Below are 10,320 nucleotides of genomic sequence, written 5' to 3' on the forward strand. Positions count from 1 at the left end.
CTTTTTGATGAGATGCTTGGTATTTGGATTCTAGAATCCGTTTGGGCTTTGGAATTGATAAAAATGAACATGCATATATTATCAGCAAGATGTGTATTGTTTTGTGCATTGCTCATAAAGATAAGGATATCTGCTTAAAGAGACCGAAATACAATAGTAGGAGGTGGATCCTTTTCAGCTGGTGGTCCTGGAAAAGGGATGTACTCTCATCTCTGTGAGTTGCTTCTTCATATTATTTTTATTAAATTTAAAATTAGTTATCATAATTCACATACTAATTTTAATTTTTAATTTATTTTTTTGGATTTTTATCGTGAGCAGATCTTAGAGTTTTGAATGAGTACCCTGAGATTCAATTGTTTCCAGCATTCAACTCTATCTATAATCACACAGCCTTATTTAGAATCCATCAATAAACTTTCAGTTATTTTATTTAATTTATTATTTAATCCTTTTTATAAAAAAATCCATGTAGAGTTCTGATTTTGTATCCAAAGTTGTTGATATAGCCGTGAAAGAACTTATTGCAGTTGCCACCAACAGAGAAGGTAAGCTATAATATGCCAAAGTTGAATTACTTTTTAAGAAATAGCAACCTAATTTTAGTGATTTGTTTATTATATCAAACTTTCATCTCTTCCTACTACTACAACATTGAAAACAAAAACAAAATCACATTTTCATTGTTTTAATTGGATATATTTTAGCTTCCAAGATTTTAGAAGGTTATCAATTTATTTTCTACCATTATAACATTTTTTTTAATAATTTTCAAATCTTGAAATGATTCGTTTAACCCTTAAAACACAAAAGCATATGATATGAAGTTACCTTTTGTTCAAGCTTAACCTTCTTTCCTTCCCCAAGAATCTCCTGTAAAGTGTGAAACTTTACACATACAACATCAGAACAATTCATGTTGAAGTTGCAAGAAACAGTGAAATCGAAGCATCACCTGTGGTTTAATTCAGATTCTGGGACGAAAATAGTCCTAGGGGTATTTTTGAAATATTTAGTTTTTCTAACTTTTATGCGGAGTCCTAGGGGCTACAAAAGGTGTTGGAGTTAGTGATGAAAGACAGGGTTCAGGTTCAAAAAGTGTTGTAGAGCTAACAAATGGTTCTTCAAGTATGCAATACTCTAGGCATAATTATAATATAAAACTATAAAAAAAAATTCATTTTTTGATATATATTTTTTGTTTTGTTTTGCAGAGGATACTAAAGAGCAAATCTTGCAAAGGATATTTTTTGTTTTGTTTTGCAGAGGATACCCCTCACATTTTCCCAAATTACCCCTTCCTCTACAATGTTTTTTTTTCTATGTATTTTGTGCATTAGGTAAAGTTGATGAAAGAAAGGAATATGATGCCACTTGATTCAAATCTTGCAGAATTATCAGCAAGATGCAGTAAAGACTTGGAGTTGAATTTGGCTAAGTCATTCTTGAGTGAGATGGGCCAATGTACAACTGCTTATCCATATAATCAGCTGCTTGGAGCATTAGTCTTAAAGAATTATGAAACGCAAGATGCAACTTTACTTAGTTGGAATTTGATGTACAGAGTAGATTAGATGCAAATTTAGATATTGTAAGCAATAGAATTGTATGACATGAAATTTTATGGAATGGATTGTATTTTTTGTATATGATATTCTATTTCTATTATGAGACATTAAATGCAAATTTAATTTAAAAATTAATAAATATATAAATATATTTTTTTAGACATTTAAAATTATGATACGCAAAAATGTGTGTCATCTTCATTTATGACATGGCCTTTCTTGACAGCGGCTTCCTTGATACGCATTGCGTGTCATAAACACGCGCGTCGTAAGGTTACGACACGCAAATGCGTTTCGTCTTCCTTTATGACAGGGCCTTCCTTGATACGCATTGCGTGTCATAACCGTGCGTCGTAAATGTGCGTCGTAAATGTGTGTCGTAAATGCGCGTCGTCTATAGACGACACGCAAAAGCGCGTCGTCTCTCTTTATGACAGGGCCTTTCTTGATGCACATTTGCGTGTCGTCTGAGCGTTTTACGACGCGCAATGAGCGTCATAAAAGGTTGTTTTTCTAGTAGTGGGAGATCCAAGAAGAAGGCAGTAGATCCAGAGTTTTGGTTGCATTTCCATTTTGTTTGAGTTAAAAAGCTTCAACTTTGGCCTTCCATCACTTAGATATTCTTTAGGGCTTATATATTGTCATTTTTGGATCATTTCTAAATCAATCTCATGATTGGAGTGCATAATAGAGTAATGACTTCAGATCTAGGAACTTTTGAGATCAGGAAGCTTAAAGTTGCCACCTTTATTGAGCTATGGCCCTATCCCGTGCATTAGAACTCCTTTATGGCTTAGTTTTGGTGTTTTAGCTTCATAACACCCATGCATGCACGTAAAGTATGTAACTTTACGTTTTATATCGACCCTAAGAAGCCAAATCTATCCTTTGGATGCATTAAGCCCGACTGAAATCAACTGTATGGACTTGGGCTTTGGGGGACTTGACGAGTCGTTCTTAGGACTCGGCGAGTCAAGTCATGGTGCCCTAACCTTTTCTATTTCTGAGCAATCTGGTTAAGTGTAGAAGAGGACTCAACAAGATGCACATGAATATGGACTTGAAGATCAAAGAACTGGACGAGTTCAAGGCAATGTCCCGACTGATATGAAGAGGAACTCGATGAGTTCAAGGAAGAACTCGGCGATTCAAGGGCTAAACGTTCCAAATTACATGAAGCAGGACTCGACGAGTTCAAGGATGAACTCGGCGAGTCATGAGCAAAAGGTCCCGACTCTGTATGAAGGAGAACTCGACGAATTCTTGAAAGACTCAACGAGTAGGATCGAAGTTCCAGTATTTTGTGGATTATGGAACTCGACGAGTTGGTGGACTAACTCAGCAAATTGAGTCAACCAGATGTTGACTTTGACCAAAAATTGACTTTGACCAAGGTGTTGACCTTGACTTTGAATTTGACCTGAGTTTACCCTTGAAAGGGTTACAAGTATGAAATGGTAATTAAGGAAGGTTGCTATGTATAGGATTTGAGAGGAGTTAATCCCAACACCAAGGACAGTTTAGTTACTTCATGACATTAAGGTGAGTTCCCTTCCAGTAGAAGTGGATCTAAAGCACCAAGGTCGGCCCACTAGTAAGAGTTATATTAGAGATAATTGTCTTCATGATAATTATCTTGTATGTGCTATATCTTATTATTATGTGATAGCATGATATGATGTTATGTGATAGTAGGTAGTAGGGGGAATAGTCCCCGTGTTACGGTCGTAGCAACGCATCACACACACATGATTTCCGCATTATGGGATTCTTGGGATTATACTCTGACATTGTTACTATTTTTATGATATGGTTTTGAGACATGTGGTTATGGTTTTTTGAAATGATGTGACTCGATGATGTTTTCTTATAATTGTTTTTCTAAATTGTTATCTAAAATGAAATTTTTGTCTTGAAAATTGTGATGTTACAAGTTGGTATCAGAGCCTTGTTTTGAGGGATTCGGACACGCTTTTGGGAGTTTCTGGACTCAAATCGAGGGTTTGAAAGATTTTCATAAGAAAATTGTTTTTCCAAAAGTTAAAGTAAAGAGTTTTGAGAAAGAACAAGGTGTGTGATGCGTGCAACCGATCGAGCTCAAGTAAGTTTTCCCCAAGATACCCATACATTTTATGTTATGATATGATATGATATGATAATGATAATTACATGCTAGAATAGGGCTAAGGATCTAGGAAGGATGCCTTTTCTGCCTACTATATGTGTATGAGAACTGCATGCTAGAATAGGGCAAGGATCTAGGAAGATGCATGATATGCTTGTTGTATGTGCTTATTGAACTGCATGATAGTGCTGATTAGTTAAGCTATATGATAGCCTGGATAGGATATGCTTGGTTTGGGTTACTAAATGTCCGAATGCTACTTAATTTGTGTTATTAGGAGTTCTAGCTATCTTTATATAACTAGTAAACAAATACATTAAATTACATATTGTGAGGAATAAATAATTTCAGAAGGTTGGGTCTAGCCCTATTTCACAGCTCTTCTCTAAGTCCAACCATTGTAGGGTAGGACCTTTCATTCGAAGAGTTACCTGTTCTTAGTGATATGTAATGGTATTTGCAAGCTAGTTAGGTGAAGGTAGCGGGGACATCTTACGCAGTTGATGGCAGAGAGTGAGTTGAAGATTTACCCTAGGGTAAGCCTAGGATGAGATTAGCACAGAGTGCAGTAGTAGTAGAAGGGACTTGGTGAAGTCGAAGCAATCCTTGAGGAAAGTACGAATAGATGTGGAAGGTAGTATGGGCCCATAGTACTGAACGCAGAGGATACGTACTCGAATCAAGGAGGGCCAATATAGAACTGCGAGGAACTTGTAGAGTGTGTGAGACCTCTCGAGATTATGTATGACCTTAACACTTATGTATTTATTTTAGAATGGTGGTGATTACGCATCACGGAGCAGGAGGATCGGGATCAGGTTCGGTTTCCAAGTCAGTTGGTGAGGGACTACGCAAGTTCATCGCGTCTAAGATTTTGAGTGGCATCCTTGAGTCGACCCCGGTGATTTTCTGGTCGATCAAGGAAGGGATTATCGAGATGATGGATGATTGCCTCAAGGCGTTCAAGAGCGACATGGCATCTGGACAGGCAGGGACACGCACACTCTCTTTCAAGGACTTCAGAGGATGTGGTGCGCCAGACTTCCACAGGGTGAAGGACCCCATTGTTGCTAGGAGATGGATTATAGACATGGAGTCTGCTCAGTTGATGAGCTTCTTCCCTGAGGGGTCGAAGGTCCGATATGTTGCAGGTTGTTTGAGGGATAGAGCTAGAGATTGGTGGGAGTCAATTGGTGATTCACTAGGAGCCTCAGCCATTGAGGCTATGACTTGGTCGGACTTTATGGCCAGGTTTAGGGCTGAGTTTGTGCCGGCTGTGGAACTTCAGCAGTTGGCCAGGGAGTTTCGTGACATGAGACCGACTATTGAGAAGGTGATGGAGATTACCGCCAAGTTTCGGGAGAGGGCCTTACTAGTGCCACAGTATGCATGGGATAAGGAGATGAGGAAGACTCTGTACCACGACATGTTGAGGGCTGACATTCGGAAACATGTCAGCTACTCGGCATACCCGACATTGGATGACATGATCGCGAGTGCGAGGGAGAGGGAGATGGATATAGAGCACCTCAGGAAGAGGAAGGCAGGGGATGGACATGTTACTGGGGTTTCGGAAAAGAAACCCAAGGGATCCGACACCAGGTCGAAGGGCAAGCCAAGCCAAAGCTGTTGTAGGAAATGAGGAAGGCCGCATGAGAGAGTTTGTAGATTGGGATCATTGGGCTGCTACAAGTGCGGCAAGACTGGGCACTTTAGCAAGGATTGTACTGCCCATACCCCCATATTCCAAACATCAGACCTGATTTGCTTCCATCGCAATCAGAAGGGCCATAAATAGGTCGATTGCCCAAGACTAATATCAGTAGTGTCAGTGGTGGCGCCAGCTCCAGCGACTCTACGGATTACGGATGGCTGATAGGGCAAGACAGATGCTCCAGTGGTGAGGAGCCGAGCCTTCCAGTTAACCGCTGAGCAGGCGCATGTCGCACCCGATGTGGTGACGAGATTGTTCCATGTAAACAGTATCCCAGCCCAGGTGTTATTCGATTCGGGGCTACCCAATCATTTGTCTCTCTAGCACTTAGCAAGAGGTTCCCTGAGTCTTCGGGCATGTTGTATTCCCCTCTAGAGGTCGAGATTGCTGACGACCGATCAGTACAAGCATTAGAGGTTTTCAGAAATTGTGTTTTAAGGTTGTATGAGGAGCGCTACCTAGTGGATTTGGTTCTCGTTCCGTTGCGTGGGAACAAGGTTATCATAGGTATGGACTGGTTGAGCCCTCTTGGGGGCAGTGATCGACTATGTGCAACAGTTGGTACGTGTTAGGACCCCAAGTGGGGAAGAGGTGGTAATTCAGGGCGAGAGACCGCAGCGTGGAGTAGCTTTTTGGTTCGAAGGCAACTCATATGAATGTGTAGCTGACAGCATAAGCAATATGCATCTCATCATTCTTTGACTAATAGGAAGGCTTAAAATGTTGCATGTCCTTTTTATAATCTTTATGTGCAAATCATGTTTTCTTTTGGTTTGATGACAACTTAAACATGGACAACCTCCCATTCATCATTACTCATTTGTAGAATCTTAAGCATACCCTAAAAGTACATATGCAAAGGAGATCAAAGTATACCATTGTTTTAAAATACATGGTTTCAGAATACAACATTTCTTATTCACCCAACTTCTTATATGGGTTCCGAAGTACACGGTTTCAAAATACGTAGTTTCTAAATACATTTAGAAGCTTATTTAGCAAGTTTTGGACAAACTTATAACCTGATTTGTTTCAAAATCATTATTTATCCATGTCTGTTTTGACAATAATATATAAAATATCAGAAAAAATCAATAAACAGAGTTTCTAGCTACATACTTTTAAAATGTAATATGTTTTGGAAAACTTTATGACATGACTTAGATTACAATAAAGTTTATCAAGAAATGAATTTTAAAATGCCAAGCCTAGTTGCAAAATATTAAAATTTCTGATCATATCATTATAGATGTGTACACAAGATTGACTTAAAAGAATGTAATTTGGTTTAAACAGAGATTGTGTTAAGATTTCGAAATTAAGTCTTAAACACGTACCTTTTTGTTGATAATTTCGAAATGGGAAATGGCCACCGTTATGTAGAGAGATTGAGAGTGTTTGGAAACTGATTGAAAATAGCACATTAAATAGATGTGACCACTTTAAACGTATTCGCAACTTGCAAATGAATCAAGTTGCCAAATTTGTGTTCGGTTAGAATGTGGTCAATGATTATCACAAGTATCTATTTGTTTTGAGAAAAGAATTATGTATTATAAATATTAACATTATAATATCAAAGGAATCACCTAATAGTTAGCGGGTGTTTGGATAGGAAAAAAATAGGTTGTGTATTGTTTATTGCTTAATCTCACCGCAATAAGCAAATTTAAGTGTTTGGATACGAGTCTTTAAAAATCAGCTTATTGCGGTAGAAATAAGCTAAATAAGCTGATTTTAATAAGCAATTGGGGAATGCTTATTGCTTATTGATTACTTGTCATTTTACTCATATAAGCTGTTTTATTTTGCCAAACACTTAAATGCTTATTATTTATTCCCACCGCAATAAACTAATCCAAACACATTTTAAAAAAAAAATGATTATTCCTACCGCAATAAGCAAATAAGAAATAAGCTAATAAGCTATGAACTATTTATCCAAACACCCCCTTAATCATTATTAGATTTACAAAATTATAAACGCTTGGACATAGATATAAAAGGGTTAATCTTGTTCTATAGTTTTGACATTAATTGAACTTTGTGTAATGCAAAAATAAAGATATTATAAAGGCGACAACCTTAAACCTATATTATTAGTAGATTTTTATATTTTTTAATTTTAATAATTAACTATATACTGATAAAAAAATATAGATAATTTTAAAAAATATGCTGTTTTATTATTAAAATATTGGATGTATATGTTTTCGTGTGATTTTTAGTGTATAGTTGGAATTGAAGATATATTTGATGTTAAAAAATCACCATTTTAGTGTTTTTTTTTGGATTTTGAATGATTCAAAATTAGTTTCTGTAGTGGTGTCGAATGAAATGGTCCAATTTGAACATAAGTACTTTCAAATCCATGAAAATATACTCAAATTTAATCTTTCTATTCTAATAAACTAATAAACGAACATTTTTAATCTTCATTTAATCTTCATTTAACATGTGTCACTCTAATACAACTTTTTTATAATATTATAGCATAGATAACACTTCAAAATTGAAAATTTACTTTTTCTAATTATATATTAAATTTGAAATTATAATAACTTTAAAATTTTGGTATATCTCATAATTAATGATTTATTTAATATAATTAATAAATAATTTTTAAATTTTAACTATAAAAATTTAATTTATTTTGTAACCTTAATTTCCACAATTATAAATTAGTGGAATATAATACTTTACATACAATTTTACGAGCTCAAGTTCCAAATTAACATAAATCCTTTCAAATCCATGGAGATGCTTTAAGCATGAAAAGATTCACATGTCATAGTTTCAGATATATCATCAAACAAAGATCCAATTGACAACAATATCAGTCAAACATGTGCTACAATTACTAATCCATGCAATAAACATACGTGATAGAGTGTTAAGAATACATCAAAATCAGTCAAGTCCACAAGAAATTTTTCCTATCACAAAAGTTTTTAATTCAACAAATTTAAATTAAAATTCTCTTGAGATTCATACATTGGGTTTGATCTTGTAAATCCATAGCTTAACCTTGGTTTGAAATAAGCTTTTACCCCATGATTGAGAAAGAATTGGTTGTGAATTCGGTGGAAAATATGATAAGAGCAAAACTCATAATAGCAATTCAAACTTCACACACAAAAATAAAAATTCTGACTCAATGTAATAAGTCATAACCCAAATGAAATCAAAAGTTGAACTACAAACTTCATGTAATATAATAATCCTTCATGCTTCTAATAACTGAAATGTAAGACATGAAAATGAAAATTGCCATTTTGTCACCATGAAAGAAACTATTGCTTAGCTTCAACTTTCTTCTTCTGCCACAACCTGTCAAGGGCACTATCGGCATCTCCCTGCAAAATATAAACATCCCACAAACACATTAGTACAATCCATCACTGGAGGGCAAAAATGGAAAACTGACAAAACCTACCTGGGCTCTGACAAAACCACAGAGGGCAAAAGTGGAAAACTGGCCAGTGTAGCGACCAGACTCATCCAAATGACCAACATTGATCTGAACAGAAGCATGATCCTTTGAAGTGATCAACCTATTAGTAGCAGAGCTGCAAGAAGAAGAAAAATTATGGTGAATCATTTACAATTTTTGAGAAAGATTTTGATAAAGATTTAGAAAGAGTTCTTTACAGAACATACCACTTTCTTGGGATGTAGAGATCCATGTTTTGTCCCTCCTCATTCTGCATCTTGGCAAACAGCAACTAAATTTACAGAAAAAGTTTCATGGGTTTAGAGTTATGAAGATGAAACCACATAAAAAGTTAAGTTTTAAGAAAAAGTTCTTGAATGTTTCATCATCTCCTTTGTGTTACTAGTTTCTTTGATTGCATATATCAATTTATACCAGTTGATGAATTTTGTGTTCTCCTAAGCTTAAAACTTTGGATTCTGTATCCTTAAAACCTTTGCTTTAGCAACACTATTGATTATAATCAAGTATATAAAAGATATAAAAGTGATGAAACATAGAAATCGTATTACATAAACAATGTCCAGCAAAGTTATTGTCACAATCGTATCCCTAACAAAAAGAACATATGAAGTTAAAAAGCAAGCAAGTTCCATTTGTCTCTACCATTTAAAATTTCAAACGGATAATATCGCACAGTAAATTTAAGGTGTTAGAAACCCAAATCAACCTCTCCAGTTCTCTTTTCGTATATCTATTTAATGATTTTTCAATCGGAAGGTTATATGGCTATTTACAACGAACATTGCAGCTACGAGAGACTAGCAAAACCTTAAAGCTAAACTTGAAGATCGAAAATTACGAAGAAGAATTTCAGCTAGAAAACTGGATTAGCAATTAAGAGAAACTTGAAGGTCGAACGTCGATTTTCGAAGAACACAAACCTGGATCGGGATTTACTCGGTGATGTGAGAGCTTCTTCGGCTGCTGCGTATTGAGAATGTAGACGGCTGGAAGGGATGTAAAACCCTAACTCCATTTATAAATGATACAAAGGGCCCAAATAGTGTCATTATAGGTTAAACCACATTTGACCCTTGGAGCTTGGCAGAACTTCACCTTCTGGTCCTTTGAAATGTAGCTTTTGACAATATTTAGGTATATTCATAAAGTTATAGCAATTTTGTCGTTTGTTTCCAAAAAATGTCAAAATGACGTCAATTTCAAATGAAACATAACTTAAAATGACGGAGTACTCAACATGTTTGAAAGATAATATTGTAATATTGATTAATAAAGCTTAGTTTTATTTTGGTCTTTGTATTCTTTTACTTGAAATGATAGACTACTTAACATGTTTGAAAAACAATATTATAATATTGATTCGGTTTCATTCTAGTTTTTTTATTCTTTTTTAACTTTAAGGGTTTATGGTTGTAAAGTTGTAGTCACTTTGGGTTTTTACATCATAAGTACAAAA

At 35.5% G+C, this 10,320-nt stretch overlaps 1 protein-coding gene across 1 annotated transcript; it reads right to left on the reverse strand.

Annotated features, from left to right (window-relative positions):
- Positions 1-8,548: 8,548 nt before the first annotated feature.
- Positions 8,549-9,899, reverse strand: LOC111884536 (40S ribosomal protein S21-2). The gene is made up of 4 exons (XM_023880851.3): positions 9,785-9,899; positions 9,068-9,132; positions 8,844-8,976; positions 8,549-8,763 (listed from the first exon to the last, which is right to left on the reverse strand). Exons 2-4 carry the CDS (start codon positions 9,115-9,117, stop codon positions 8,701-8,703), a joined length of 246 nt encoding a protein of 81 aa, XP_023736619.1. The 5' UTR covers positions 9,118-9,132; positions 9,785-9,899; the 3' UTR covers positions 8,549-8,700.
- Positions 9,900-10,320: the final 421 nt, after the last annotated feature.

This window comes from Lactuca sativa, chromosome 9 (assembly GCF_002870075.4).
Source record: "Lactuca sativa cultivar Salinas chromosome 9, Lsat_Salinas_v11, whole genome shotgun sequence".
Taxonomy (NCBI): Eukaryota; Viridiplantae; Streptophyta; class Magnoliopsida; order Asterales; family Asteraceae; genus Lactuca; species Lactuca sativa.